The 16,656-nt window shown below is 34.7% G+C and overlaps 1 protein-coding gene across 1 annotated transcript in view; it reads right to left on the reverse strand.

Moving 5' to 3' along the window:
• Window positions 1-16,656, reverse strand: part of PPP1R13B (protein phosphatase 1 regulatory subunit 13B) — a 127,769-nt gene that overhangs the window by 86,372 nt on the left and 24,741 nt on the right. The window contains exon 2 of the mRNA XM_044664644.1: window positions 8,248-8,395. Coding sequence (XP_044520579.1) covers window positions 8,248-8,395 — 148 coding nt within the window. The remainder of the gene's footprint in view (window positions 1-8,247; window positions 8,396-16,656) is intronic.

Raw genomic sequence — 16,656 nt, forward strand, 5'->3', positions numbered from 1 at the left:
GTGAAAGGACCTAATATATTTTTCCCAAACAGGATTGTAAGGGCAGTAGGATTGAGGTAATCTAAAATGTGATAATAATATGAGTTGTAAATATTCAAACAATCAAATGGATCTAGGGATCTATGATTCAGAAGTTCCCTTCAAAGACACAGACATCTACACCTGCCCATTCCTATGTCAACCTTGTCCAGACTCCTCCATGAGTTTAGGGGTCTGCCCAATGTAGTGGAGGCCTTCCTCAATTTTTCTTGATATAAAGGAGAAGTCAGGGAAATATTCTGGCCATTTGTCTGAAATCCCTGGCCCTAGCTAGCCCTTCTCTTCCTCTCATATAATTCTTATTAAAATTGAACACTTCAAAATTATAATGACTGAATATATACTGACAACTATACTGACTAAACTTGGCCCTAAAGAAGAAATATGAGAAGATATCAATTCCCCCTAGACTTCTTTGTTGAAAAGGTGGGAATCAGTTATGGAATACTGAATATGAATATATATATATGTAACATTAGTTTTTTGATAAGTTCATTAGATGTGTGGAACTTTTTTCCTTCATTTTTTTCCTTCTTTATTACAAATGATAGCCCCATGGAAAATAGGAAATTTAGGTTGTATAAAAACAAAACAGAAAAAATTAATTTTTAAAAAATCAGAGCTATATTCCCAAATCTACACAAATGCTGCCAGCCAGGGTTGGTCTCACCTCAAAAAGAGTAGTTGCTATAAATACTTGCAGGATTCTAAGAGTTACCTTTATAGATGGCAGCTATTTCTACTGACATTATAGTTCTTGACCTGCCGTGACCAGTGTATTTCCCATTAACACACTGACCAAATGGCTCAATTAAACTTTTTTAACAAAGACATTTACTCAAAAGAAGGGGTCAGGGATAAAGAATAACCAAATAAAAAGCCAAGGGAATTAATGAAAAAAATATGTAAAGGAAGGAAGCCTAGTCATATCAAACTATATCATAAAGTACTAATCATCAACACAATCTCAAATTGGCTAAGAAATAGAATAGTGGATTGATGGAATAGTTTAGGTATCCAACATATAATAGTTAATGGCCATAATAACTTAGTGTTCAATAAACCCAATGATTCAAGTTTTTCAGGGAAGAACTCACTATTTGATAAAAATGCTGGGAAAACTGGAAAATAGTATGGCAGAAATTAGGCATGGACCAACCAACACACACCATATGCAAAGAAGATAAAAGTCATAATTGATACATGCTCTAGAAATTCAGGGTGATGCCATAAACAAATTTGGATAACACAGAATGGTATACCTGTCAGACTTATGGATATGGGAAGAATTTATAATCAAATAAGACAGAGAACAATATAAAAAACAAAATGGATAATTAATTTAATTTAAATTAAAAAGGGGCTGTACAAACAAAACCACGTATTAGAAGGGAAACAACAAACTAGGGGAAAATTTTATATCAAGTGTCTCTGACAAAGGCTTCATATCTCAAGTATACAGAGAACTAAATCAAATCCATAAAAATAAAAAGAATTCTCTAATTGACGAATGATCAAAGAATATGAACAGAAATTTCTCAAATGAAATTGTATCTATAATCATATGAAAAAAATACTCCAAATCACCATTGATTAGAGAAATATAAATTAAAACAATGCTGAGATACCACTTCCCATCTATCAGATTGGCTGAAATATCCAAAAAGTAAAATGATAACTGTTGGAGGGTATATGGGAAAATTGGAACACCAATATACTGTTGGTGGAACTGTGAACTGATCTAGAGAGCAATATGGAACCATGCACAAAGGACTATAAAACTAAGTATACTCTGATCCAGCAATACCACTACTGGGACTGTATCCCAAAGAGATCAAAAATAAGAGAAAAAGGACCTAATTATTTCACAAAAATATTTTTAGCAGCTCTTTTTGTAGTAGCAATGGAAACTATGGGGAATAGATGAACAAGTTGTAGTATATGGCTATAATGGAATACTACTGCATCATAAAAAATGACAAATAGGAGCATTTCTTTTAATATGACTATAGACCGTCTGGAAAGACATATGAATTGATGCAAAGGGAAGTGAGCAGAACCAAGAAAACAAAGTATACATTAACAGTATTAGTATATAATTGTGAACTGTGAAGGACTAAATTATTATCAGTAAAGCAAGGTTCCAAGATAAACCCAAGGGATTCATGATAAAAAATACTATCCACAGCCAAAGAAGGAACTGTTGAAATCTGATTGCAGATTAAAGCATGCCATATTCCACTTTCTTTCATGAGTTTTTTAATGAAAATGTGATGTGTCTTTTTTCATGGCAAGAAGAATGTGGAAATATGCTCTGATAGCACTGGTATTATCCGTATCAGACTATCACCTCAAGAAGGAGATGAGAGAACCTGAATTGCAAAATGTCACAATTGTCAAGAATTGTTTCTACAGATAATTGAAAAAAAATTTTTTTAAGTTAAAAAAAAAAAAAAAGGAATGTCCACAAAGTGACCATTCTCATAAAGGTTTACTAATGGGTATAAAGTCCATGTAAAGTCTCTTCTACAAGTCTATTCTACTGTTGGACTGGGCTACTCCTCTACTTGGGTAGTGCCACACACTTTCAGAAAGAACAGAATTTCTGGGATTTGCAGAAGCTTCTCCAGTTCTGCAGACTAGATCTCAAAGGCCTTCCAGAAAGCTGGTGACAGAATAGAGAGATATTATTATAACAACCATTCACAATTTAGGGCCAGGTTTTCTCAGTGAGAAATTTCACTCTAGCTTATTAATGACTGTCCAGGATATTACTAAATTCTCATCTCTGCAATAAACAGGTATCTTATAACTTCGATAATCACAAAACAGTTCTGGAGTTCAGGGTTCCCAGCTATCAACTCCAAAGTCAATAAATAAACAGCAGGAAAACAAGGCACTAATGCTATCTTAGCTACCTCAGTAAGGTCCCTGGATCAGGAAGCTGATTTCTTAGTGATTTTTTTTTTGTACATTAAGGTTCACGTCTTTGTTTCTGGCCCTTTCAATCATCAAAATTTACAAACTATAAAAGGGGTGTATTTTATGCATTAATGACATCTTTTACTCCTGTTCTTCTTTAGAACTCCTCATTGGTTATATGTTGCAGCCTGCTTACGATCATCCTGCTTCTTTTTCATTGCCATTTGTGATTTTTATTTTTTTAAATATTGCTGTAATAATCATAATAGCCACTTTATGAAAAATGAGGGAGGCAGAAGCCCATGTCACAAAGCTAGCTGAGATCAGAACTGAATGAGCCTTCTAAATGAGATAAACGAGGCCTCAAGAAGTGAAGAGTTTTGTCCACATATTACATGAAGTCACAATTAACACACAGGGATTCAAATACATGCAAAAATCATAAGGAAATAATAATTTAAATATTGTGGTCACCTTGCCATTCTACTCAGTATCTATTTACCCCTGGGTGTGAGTGAAATAGAAGAATAACCACCCACCCTTCCCCAATCATCCTAACTAAGCCAGCTCTTAAAATCACACTCATTTCTCTTAGCAGTACTGTTCCTCTTACAAGCTGTTGACCTTGGAAACCAGATGCTCAGAAATTAATTTTGACTATATACGATCCTAAAGCACTAACTTTATAAAATACCTAGGGATATCACTGCATTATATACAGGCCCATCATAAAAGAAAAAAAAAACAGTCAGGAAACAAAAGCCCACTATCATCATTAATGCATTCAATGATGGCCTCTGCTATTCCTCTCACTGAACAATTGATCTCCCAACTTTCATTGACTCCCTCCCAAGCCCAGAACACTCTCTTCCTCAGCTTTGCCTCCTGACTTTCCTGGCTTCCTTCAAATCTCAGCTAAAATCCCACTTTTTGTAAGAAACTTACAAGTTATTACATTGTACAAGTTATTGCATTTTCTCTCTATCATCAGAATATAAGTTCTTTGAGAGAAGAGACCATCTTTTGCCTTTCATTGTAACCTGAGCTCTTAACACAGTACCTGGCATAGTGTTTGACAACTGTTTGTTAACCAACTTATCTGCTCAAGAACCAGAGGGCAATAAGATGGAAGACTTGAATCTGTTGTTCCCCTCAGTCAGTCTCCATTCCCAAGTGCCTCTCATAAAATCTCCTATTCATCATACTAAAGTCAGTTCATTATATTTAGGCTGATAGAGCTAAACTCAGTTTCCTTCTCTATAAAAATAAAGGAGCCAGACTAAGTGACCTCTGATGTCCCTTCCAGCTTAAACGTATGCTCCTATGATTCAAAAGATGATCCTAGAACAGTGATGGCAAACCTTTTAGAAATGGAGTTCTGGGTCCTGCCCACACAAGGAAGAGAGGAAGTGCTTCCATTAGGCTGCTGGGAGGAGGGGTAGGTGAAGTGAGGAATGACCTCAGTGAGTATAGAGAGAGGGAAGGGAGTGGCCCAAGCTCTCTGCCTCCCCTCCAGCTCTGCCACCTAAAAGCTTTACCCCCTGTGCACTCCCATTGGACTGCTAGGCAGAGGGGCAGATGATGTGAAAAAATGACATCAGCCATGGTGGAGAGGAGGAGGGGAGCACCTCCTGCCTTTCTAGTAACAAACTGGGGGTACAGGTTTGGGGGGTGGCTGAGTGCCCACAGAGAGAATGCCATCTATGGTACCTATGCCACAGGACTGCTATCACTGTCCTAGATACTAAAGAGTTATTTTGCTACCTTTATCTTGCATTCCCACAAACATGAAACATATCTCAGACTCATAAACTATGTATATCACAGAGTGCCAAGGCTAGAAGAAGCCAAAAATAGCAACTAGAATACACATCATCTCAAAAATAATGTTCTACAAAATCCTGATGCTCCACATATTGTAGAGAGTGATTCTGTGAGAAAGGTGATGTCAGCAATATTTTCCATCTAAAATATTAATTGTCAAATTTTATAAAAATACTGTAGCTGCTGTATAATTTTAGTTATGTTTGGTAATAAAGACTTAAAAAAAAATCAAACTATTCTGAGGCTAAATTAGTTTGGAAAACACTAGCCTAGACTAACATCTTCATTTTATAGAAGAAATTGAGCCTCAGAGAGGTAATAATTATTTGCCCAAAGTTACAAAGCTAATCAGAGATAGGGTAAGGATTAGTACCCAGGTGTCCTGATACTCATTTTAGAAAGCTTTCTACAGCACACTACCTAAAACAACATAAAAACATTTAAGTAGTCTATATTTATAACAAGTTGAATCAGTCAAGTATATTAAGCCCCTATATTATGTCTATTGAACTATAGAAAATAAATCATTTCTTAGCCAATTTATGTTTTCAAAAAGTACTCATCAATGCATTTGTTTTCTACCAAAAGCATTTGTGCTCACAAACCAAAAATAATAATTGGAGGGGTCTTTAGCTTGAGTTTTACATCAATCTGAATTTTAAGTATTTAAAAATAAAATTGAGTATTGTTCTAAATCCCTAGGATAGGTTTCTGGCTCATACTACTCTGACCTCTCCCTTCAACTTGGTCTAATCATTTAAATTAACCCTAAATTTCCAACTACACCATCACTTTCTGCAGCTTGGAAGGTGCTTAAGGTGAAATTAATTGGAAAAAAATTTTTCATCTTTAAGGTGCAATACATTTTATTAAAATTAACGCCAATAACCAATTTCCCAAATATGCAAAGAAATTCACTAAAAACTTTTCCCTGAAGGAAAAAAGAAAGATTAAAAAATTGAGGGCTTGGATTACTAATTTGCATCCAGCGAATAGCATAATCATTTGCTGAATGGATTGGCCTAATAAAATGAGAACTTATATACTCATTCAAGTGTTAAAAAGGCCTAAAGTTAACAAAAAAAAAAAAAAAAGGGAAGAAAAAACTTTAAAACCATATAAGTCTTTAATCCTATGAACATTCCCCATAACAATTCTAGTTTATTCTAATTTATATGTGAAATCTAAAGTATTTTCAAAGCTTTTTGTCCTAAGTTCCATTATATTAAGGTGAAAAGAAAAGTATATTTTTAAAATTTTGCCAAGAGTTCACCACAAAATAAGACTGCAATAATACCTCACTTCTGACTCCAGATAACAACTGTCATTTCCACCCCATTTTTCATTAGTATACTGCTATCCTTTTGGCCAGTACTTACTTTAATAGTTTAAAGGCCTATAATTCCAACAATTTAAGGATGGACTCTCTGCACCAGTAGAGGTTACAGATCCTCCATATTAGGTCATTCTCATAAACTGCTATTGCCAAAACATTCATTACCTAGTAACCAACCTGTTGGTGATAAGATACTCTGTACATCTCTTCCAAATCCGTATTTGAAGCCTCTCAGCTTACATATGCCAACTAAAATAGCCTTCAGGGAGTTAAGCAGGCCTTTAGTGGAGATATTTTTAAATTTTAATAAACATTAAATAAAACATTTATTCATTCTTATATCACAGTTAATTTTTAACCCTTTATTTAAAGATCTTTTATTAAATGTATTAATTCACTGCTTTCTATAAAGAATTTATGAGGATTTTAGTTCTAATACTAGATTATACTAATACTAGACTAATAAAAATTATACGAATACTAGACTAATAAAAAGTCAACATTTGCAAAGGTGCCATGTATACCATACTATATGGTATGCATACGCAATCTTGTCAATAACACTTTTCTAAAATTCTATTCATTTACTTCTTACTTGTTTATTTTTTGGTGATTTTGTTTTGCTTAGAAAGTGGCATATTGAAGTTCCCCACACTGATAGCTTACCTGTCTATTTGTCCCTGTGTCTCACTATGCTATTGTTTTGAGTATTTAAATGATATGGAATTCTGTGCTAAAATGAATTCATTGTTTATGGTACCGCTCAGCAGAATATTCCTAAAGAACTGGGGAAAAAAGAGGGTGTCAAAAAACAAATTACAGAAACAACAGATAATTTTATTAAAAGTAATGACAATAATAAAAAATATCTGTGATAAAAACAAAATAATTCATAGGGGAAAATGTTTATCTTTCATCAACGAAAGAAAGAACAGATCAACAAAGTGGGCATACACCTAAATAAATGAGAAAATCAAGAAATTAAAACTCCCAATTAACTACCAAAATAGAAACTCTGAAAATCAAAGACATCATCAAAAAAGACTGAAAGCAAAAAACAAAAACAAAACTTGAATTAATAAATAAAAGTATGAATTGGATTCAACAAGAATAGCAAAATAAACCATTACCAAATCTGACTAAAGAAGAAAACAAAATTACCATTATTGAAGATAAAATAGGGAATTCACAACAAACTAGAGAGAAATAAAGGATATTATTAATTATTATGCTCAATTATTTACCAATAAAATCAGTAACTAAAGTAAAATAAATATTTACAAAAATATAAAAATACTCAAAATTATCAAGAGAAACAGTACAAAAGAAGAAGGCCAAGACAAGAGCCTTGGGGGAATACCCACACTTAACAGGTCTGACAGTTATCAAAGAAAGAAATCAAAAACTATTCCAATCACTAATATGGAAATGCTCATTTTAAGATAACTGTAAGATCTCATTTAACACTCATAAAACTGGCAAAATTAATAAAAAGGAAAATGGCAAATGTTGGTTAGACTAGGGGAAAACAAATACTGGTATACTGTCAATACAGACCTATGTCTAGAAATTCTGGAAGGCAATTTGGAACTCTGTGCCCTAACCTAGCAATACGACTACTAAGTATATATCCCAAAGAAATCAAAGGAGGAAAAGATGTACACAAATGTTTATAGCAGTTCTTTTTGTGGTATAAAGAATTGCAAAGAATACCCATAATTTGAGGAATAGCTGAAAAAAATGAAAAGAGGCAATTTCAGAGAAAACCTAGAAAAGAATTGTTTGAACTGATAAAGAGTAAAGTGAGCAGGACCAGGAAAACAATTATTAACACCAAAATCACAAAAACAAACCATTCTGAAAAACTTAAGAACTCTGATTATTAATGGAATACCCAACCATGATTCCAGATGATCAATGTTGAAGAATTCTGCCTGTATATATCAAGTACTATATACATGATCAACTACTACACAGAATTCTGCATATGATCAATGTGGGAATCTATTTTTTTTGGCTGTGCTTATTTGTTACAATGATTTATCCCCCTGGTTAACAGATATGGGTAAGAAAAAAATTAATTTTTACAAATAATTTTTAAAATAAATTAAAAATATCCTACATACCATTTCCCCTCCAAACTTCTGCCAAATGACAGCTCCCTTCTCCAGGTTCTTTGCAAAATTCCACAACATCTCGACATGTTGTTTCAGGTGTGATTGGAACTTCTGTTAAAATCTGTTCATTGTTGCTCAGGAACACTGTTAATATCATCTGTAAGAAAAAAATCAAAGAAATTAAACAAATAAACGGAAAATAAATAAATAAATGTGTGAGCAAGTAAAGGGTAGGTGAGTGGTGGATAAATAAAAAATAAAAAATAATTAAAATCACTATTTTTCAATAGGATCTTGGAAATCCACAGGAAGTCACTGAAGAATATTCATAATTAATTAAATTAACCTCTAAGAACAATTTAAATCAATCAATAAACATTGATTAAATACCTACAATGTATCTTTCCTTAACATAATGAAAACTTCTTCCATTTCCCAACCGATAAATGGTCAAAAGATATCAACAGTTTCAAAAGAAGAAATCCAAACATCAGAGAAATGATCATTAAAACAACTCTTTTCTGCCTCACATCTGTTGTAAGGAAGGGAGGGTTTGTGGACATTTGCAGAGGGCAGAGGCATGAGACTAACAAGGAGATTCTAGAATGGGAAAACTGGGTTCAGTTAACTAAGGTTGAGCTAGTTCTCTCTCTGGTTTGACCTGGAGGAATTGGCTGCTTTTCCTTGGTGACTGATACTACCCTGTACTGCCTTGATTTCCCATCCTACCTGCTTTCCTGCTGCTTGCTGTGATCTACTGAGTTTCCTGGTGTGATCCTGTCTGTAAGGTCTGGGGTCTGGGGTCCTTTTAGATCCAAGATCTTTCCCTGGGCCCTGTTAAGTTTGCCACAGACCACTACCTCTATTATCATCCAAGGAGGGTTGGTTTAGTGCTGGCTTAGCTAGTTTAGGGACTGGGATCTTTAGACAGTTAGGTAAGAATCAGTGTAGCTCAAAACTCTTTGAAGATTCTTAGTGACAGAGACATTTATATCTGGGGGAAGAGGGGTTAGGTAGTTGATTTAGTGTTAGACTTATCCAAACTTCCCATCTAACCTTTCCCTGTTATAATAAATACAACATCCATCCCTGTTACAGAGTTGTCTCTGCCTGCTGGCCTTCCCAAACCCATTAATTGTCTGATACTGGCCCTATCTGAACCATCTCGTCCCATCCCCTAAACAACCCTCTTATACATCCATTACATTGGCAAAAATAAGAAACAAGGAAAATGTACTACTGGAGAGGCTGCAGGAAAAATTAGCATAAGTTATGTATGGTTAATTCAGCAATTCTGGAAAGCCCCAAAAAGTTACTAACCGTGCATACTCTTTGACCTAGCAACACCACTTCTAGGTCTATTTACCCCAAAAAGATCAAGGAAAAGGAAAAGGACCATTATGTGCAAAAATATTTACAGTAGTTCTTTCAGGTGGAGCAAATAAATGAAGTTATGGAATATGAAGATAATGGACTTGCACCATAAGAAATGAAGACATAGGACAGTTTCTGAGAAAACTAAGGAGACCTACATTGAGATATGCAGAGTGAAATAAGTGTAAGCAGAAGAACAACTCAGCATCTTAACATTATAAAGAAAATCAATTTTTTTTAACCCTTACCTTCCATCTTGGAATCAATACTGTGTACTGGTTCCAAGGCAGAAGAGTGGTAAGGGTTAGGCAATGGGGGTTAAATGACTTGCCTAGGGTCACACAGCTGGGAAGTGTCTGAGGCCAGATATGAACCTAGGATCTCCTATCTCTAGGCCTGGCTCTCAATCCACTGAGCTACCCAGCTGCCCCTTCAGAAAAACAACTTTAAAAGAGAACACTGACACAATGTAAAATCTATGATTCTGGATACTAGAACCCTGACAAGCTAGAAAAGGTATAAGACAAGAAGCATAAGTACATTTGAAACTATACCATTCAAGGATAAGATGAAGGAATTACAAATGTCTGATCTAGAGAAGAAAAGATAGAGATGAGATAGAAGTCTTTGAATATATAAAGTACTGTCAAGTGGAAGACAAGGTAAGGTAGATAGATGTAGGATAGCAGATTTTGACTAAGAAAAAAAGAGGGTCCAAAAGTGAACTGCCAAAAGGGGATAAGTTGGAGCAAAGAAGATAATGGATTCCTGTCACTGCAAGTACTCATGTAGGGGCTAGATAACTACTTTGAGAGTAAGTTATAAACAGGACCCAAGATTACCGATGCCTATATGATCTATGAGAGCTCTAATAACTGCAATTTAATAATACCATAAATATAACCAGTCATGTAGTTCCAAGCCCATGTTGCTGAAACCACCAAAATAGGCAATTTCTATCCATAAGGAGAGCTGAGTCTGTCAGGAGTTTCTGTTTTAAGAATATAAGCAACTTGGAGATGTAAAGATTAAACAAATATTCAAGGAAAAAGGGGAACTGCTAACAAGTCAAGCCAAAGAATATCAACCTAAACACCCAGGAGTGACCAGAATAATTACTTAAGAAAATTATCCATTCTCCTGTACTTTCTGAGTCCTGATTTTAGGATTTGTTGTATCTATTAAAGTTTTATTATCTTATTAATTTAAAAAGTGAGTTGACCATTTTCTATTTTGCTGTTAAAAAAACAAACTAACTTTCCCTTTGATCTACATACTGTCCTCAAATTAAAGTTTTGTAAGTCAGTGGCTTTAAGGAAAATTGATTCCATTGATGTTTTAGAAACTTACATTCAATGAAACATGTAACTATGGGAAAATATTCAAAATTAAAATTAAAAATTTTTTAATTTAAAAAATTAAAAATTAAAACTTACATTTAAAGCAAAAAGGCAAGATAAAAAAAAGCAAGCCTAAGCAAACAAGTCAATCAGAAGCTAACTGTTATTTTTCTTTTCTTACCAAAAAAGGTCATTCTCAACTATTACATATGTAATTTGCTTGGCCCTAATGTAATGTGGAAGAGTCCTAGGGGGATGTTAGATGTTACAATCTACCTAGGAACTCCTCAGGGCCAATTAAGCACCAAACCCTTTATCTTAGTTTATTAAACAAAAAAGGAAATAAAGGAAACGGGTAGGTAGAACCCTAGCACTATTCAAACTAACTCCACCCAACTTCTAAGTCTCCTGCTTAAGGAGAGCCTTAAGGCCCTGCTTACAGCTCCCCGTTCTATCTAAGAAATGCCCCCCAGTACTATCTGACTTAATCTAAACTTACTACCAATAATTAATAAGAAAGAAAGGGGAAAACCCTGGGTTTGGCTGCTGTATTAAGTAACCAACGTTATAAATGGAAAGCTTTGGATTACCTTAACCAATAGGAATTCTGGCAATTGGACCACTACCAGATGAAAACTGGACTCAGGGAAATTGGTTTCCTCCAAGCAAATCCTCTACCTGGATGCCAAGGACTTTTCCATGAAATCCTGACCCTCCAGGGAGAATCTCTCAGAAGAAAAACCCTCCTTCAGTTTGATGGGAATTGTAGGCAGAGAGACAAAACCTCCCTCCAGCTTGGTCTAAATCCAAGAAAGAAGTGAAGTTCAGTTATTTTCAGTTGTAGACCCACAATTTCTTTCTTACCAAGAATCCTTTCCCAGGGCTTATCTCAAAATTCCCTTCTTTCAACTAACCCTAGAAAACCAGACCATCCCTACATTCCTACACTACATTTAAGGAGTTTGAATCTGTAAGATATGGCTAGAAAAAAGAATTAGCTCAACCTATATAATTTCCATTTTGTTGAAGGGCTAAACCTTCAAGTTTATCCAGCTTTTGTTCATTCAAAAATATTCTGAGGAGAACAGCAGCTAGAGAACTCAGTAGAGTGCTAGGCTTGGGGTCAGTGAGACCTGAATTCACATGTAGCCTCAGACATTGACTAGCTTTGTGATCCTGGGTTAAGTCACAGCCTCAGTTTACTTTATCCACTTGAGAAGGAAATGGCAAACCAATCTAGGATCTTTGCCAAGAAAATCCCACAGAAAATATGGTCCATTGAATCACAAAGAATCTGACACAACTGAACAACAACAAAAACATTCTGTATCCCACTAAAAGGTAATCTTCTGGGGCAGTTAGGTAACACCATAGATAGAACACCAGGCCTGGAGTCAGGAGGACCTGAGTTCAAATATAGTCTCAGCCACTTCCTAGCTGTGTGACCCTGGACAAGTCATTTAACCCTAACTGCCTAGTTCTTATTACTCTATCAATTCTGAGATTGAAAGTAATGGTTCTTCTGGAAAGACCTCCAGTAATTGAAGCAGACTGAAAAGAGCAGAACCAGGAGGACATTGTACACCGAGAATGATATATTATGGCACAATCGAATGTAATAGTCTTTTCTACTAGCAGCAATGCAATGTCCAAGACAATTCAGAGGAACTTATGAGAAAGAACGCTATTCACATCCATAGAAATAACTGTAGGAACAGAAATGCAGACAAAAAACAGATGATCTGTCACATGGTTAGATGAGGGTATGATTGGGGTTTTGTTGTTAAAAGATCACTCTACTGCAAATATGAATAACATGGAAATGGATTTTGAACAATGATACATGTATAACCCAGTGCAATTGCTTGTCAGCTCCAGAAGGAAGAGGGTTGGGGAAAATATGTAACCATAGAAAAATATTCTAAATAATTTTTTTTTAAGTAACAGTTCTTTTAAAAGAATTTTTGAATTACACAAAGGCAAAGAAGCAAAAAAAAAAAAAAATCGTATGGAACTTCACTTCACCAAATAGTCTTTGGCCCTCACCACCACCTTCCCCTCTACTTCAAAATAAAATGCAATTACGAAAAGATTTGAGACTAGGCATCATGGTAGATACTAGGGAAACAAAGGCAAATTGATAAATAGGTTCTAACTTCAAATAGAGGATCCTGCAGAGGATCATACAATATTTACACAGATAAATATAAGATAAAATGAAGGAGATAATATAACTAGTTCAGAAAAGGCATCCTACAGAGTTGGTACCTGGGATTTTAAAAAATTAAACTAAAGAAATGATTCTAGAGGGCAGCTAAGTACTCAGTGGATTGTGAGCCAAGCCTAGAGATGTTCAAATTTGACCCCAGACCATTCCTTAAACCCCACTGCCTAGCCCTAACCACTCATTCTGCCTTGAAACCAATACACAGTATTATTTCTAAGACAGAAGGTAAGGGTTTAAAAAAAATAAGTAACTGATTATAAAAGGTATGGAAAGAAAGCATTGCAGACATATGACAGCCTGTACAGAGAAAGGCACAGGGGCCAAAGATGGCACCTGTGTTCAGGCAACAAACGGCAAGTAGTCCAGGGAGTTGACTTTGACAGTTTAATAGAAAATGAATAAAAAAACTGAAAAGAGAAAGACATAATATGGGACTATTCCAAAAGTCCATGAAAGATAATGATGGTCTGAATTAGAGACAGATTATCTATGTGAATAGAGATGTGACAGCACCCCAATATATTGTGGAAGTAGAAATGACAAGTTTTGGCAACTGATTAGATATGGGAATCTGGAAGAGAAAGGTGTTGAAAGGATGGTTCCACAGATACAAGAGATTAAAGCTAGATATACAGTTTGGGGAGTTATCTGAATAGAGATGACACCTGAATTTATGAGCACTAATGAATTACAAAGAGTGGATGTAGAAGAAAAAAGGCCCCAGGATGAAACCCTGGGACAGATTAGAGGCAGAACACTGAATATGACCTAGCAAAGGAGCTTGAGAAAGAGCAAGCTGAAAGGTAGGAGGAAAACAAAGGGGCAGCAATGCCATGAAGTCTGAAGGGTAACAGTAGCTAAAAGGATGAAATGATCAACAATGTCAAAAGCTGAAGAAAAATCAAGAAGAATAAAAACTAGTTGGGAGGGAGGTGGGGGAAATCCATCAGATCAGCAGTGCTTGTCCCTAAAGAAAGGAATAAGAAAATGCAATCCCTTCCCCTTCTTGACAGAGGTAGGAGATGATAAATACAGAACAATGAATACATATATACAGCCAATGGGTTAGTTCTGCTGAATTCCCTTTTTCCCTCTTTTGTATTCATTCTTACATCCCTCCTCCAATTTTTTTTTTTTTTACTTTTAAGAGAAGTAATTCATTTATAATTTTAGAGGGAAACAGTAATGGGATTTAGAAGTGACTGCACTAGGTTGAGAACTGAGAGATGGGAAACTGAGGCAATGAGCATAAACTGCTTTTCCTATATGTCTGACTTTGAAAGCAGGGGAAATAATAGCAATAGTAAGTCTATTTATTTTTTGACCAGGAAAAAAATTGGAAGATCTATAAAGCCTATGTGACTTCTCAACAAATAACTTTCAAACTGATATTTTTTCCAGTAGGGAAACATCTAACTTCTACTAGGAAGTAGAAAGTTTAGAAGTATTTCCACAATACCCAAGAACTGTTGGGTTTTTTTCAACCAAAACAGAGCAGCCTCTGTCTCAACATTCACTTGATCTGTCACCTGACAGCCATGCTATTGTGTACAAGTAAACCAACAAGACATTATGTGAAGAAAAACCTTCATATTGTGTGACAGTTTATGCAAGTTAGTTTGTATCATCTTAGTTCAACTTTGAGGCAATTCAGGAAAAACAACAAAACTAACCTTTTTAAAATCACCAAAGACTGGACTTCTTTCCTAAAATCCTAGTAAATACTCAATTAAGTATGGAATTGAATAATACAGCTTCTCTTCATAAACACAGTACAATACTAGTTTGACTTTTTCTAAAATTAGAATCTAACACACCTATTTAATAGTATTTTTCAGGTTCAAAGAGTACAAAAAGTTAATTTTTTTAACATTCATTTTTAAAAACTGAGTTCCCTCTAACCCCATCTCCATCCTTGAGAAGGCAAACAATATCCATGTTACATATGTGATGCCATGCAAAACATATTTTCTTTCCTATTAGTTATATTGAAGGAGAAGGGGAATATCTTTTCCATACATGGTATCTTCACAAAAACTCCATGTGCTAGGGCATAAAAATCTTACAACCAAATACAGAAAAGCAGAAATATTAAATGTACTCTTTTCAGACCACAATTCAACAAAAATTATGTTAATAAGGGGCTGTGGAAACACCAATTTAAAAATCATTTTGCAACTAATATAATTTTGAAGTGATATTTCCTTAAAATCTTTCTTATTTATTTTATGGTAAATTTGTCTATCTCTGAGAGGGAAAAGTTGAAGTCCCTCACTACTAGTTTTCTTATCTATTCCCTCTCTCTATGTAGTCCTTCTAGCTGTCAATGATCAACTTCTTAGGAATTACATGTATCATCTTCCCATAAAGGAATTAAAACAGATCAGTCTCATTGAGTCCCTTTTAATTTTTCTTTCATGTTTATCTTTTTATGTTTCTCCTAAGTCTTGTATTTAAAATAATATTTTCTATTTATCTCATTTTTTTCCCATCAGGAATACTTAACAGCTCTTTAATTCATTAGTTCCATTTTCCCCGTGAAGTTATATTTCAGTTTTGCTGGGTAGGTTCTTCTTGGTTGCCTTTCAGAGTATCAAATTCCAAACTCTCTGCTCCTTTAATGTGGTACCTTTTTGATCCTGACTATGACTCCATGATGTTTGGATGATTTCTTTCTAGCTGCTTGATATAATTTTTTCTTTGACCAGGGAGCTCTGGAATTTGACTATAACATTCCTGGGAGTTTTCATTTGGGGATCTTTCTGGAGGTGATTGATAAATTCTTTCAATTCCTATTTTGTCCTTTGGTTCTAATATATTGTAGTAATACATTCCTTTATAATTTCTTGAAATATGATGTCTAGGCTCTTTTTAATCATGGCTTTCTGACAATCCAATCATTCTTAAATTACCTCTCTACTTTCCAGATTAGTTTATACCATACTTCACATTTTCTTCCATTTTTTTCACTCTTTTGATGTGCTTTATTGTTTCTTGATGTCTTGTGGAGTCATTAGTTTCTATTTACTCAATTCTAATTTTTAAAGAATTATTTTCTTCCATATGTGTTTAAGTTTTAAGTTTTATACCTTTTTTGCCAATTCTGTAATTTAAGGTCTTGATTTTTTCAGTATTTTGTGGCTCTTATACCAAATTGTTAATATTTCTTTTCATAATTTTTTTTGCATCACGTTTCCTTTTCCCACACAACTCTTAAAAAAATTTTTTTTAACTCTTCCAGGATTTTTTGTGAGGCTTTTGTCCAATTCACTTTTTTTCCCCCTTTGAGGCTTTGCTTATAGCTGTTTTGACAGTTTTTTACTGAGCTTGTGTCTAGATCTTCCCTGTCACCATAATAAATTTTTATGGCTAGGTTCTTTTTTTATAGTTTGCTTGAATTTTATGTTAAAGTTGGGTTCTGTTCTCAAGGGCAGAGGTGTAAACATTGTCCCAAGCTTTAGAAGGCCTTTTCAAGCT

Source organism: Gracilinanus agilis, chromosome 2 (genome assembly GCF_016433145.1).
Source record: "Gracilinanus agilis isolate LMUSP501 chromosome 2, AgileGrace, whole genome shotgun sequence".
Lineage (NCBI taxonomy): Eukaryota > Metazoa > Chordata > Mammalia > Didelphimorphia > Didelphidae > Gracilinanus > Gracilinanus agilis.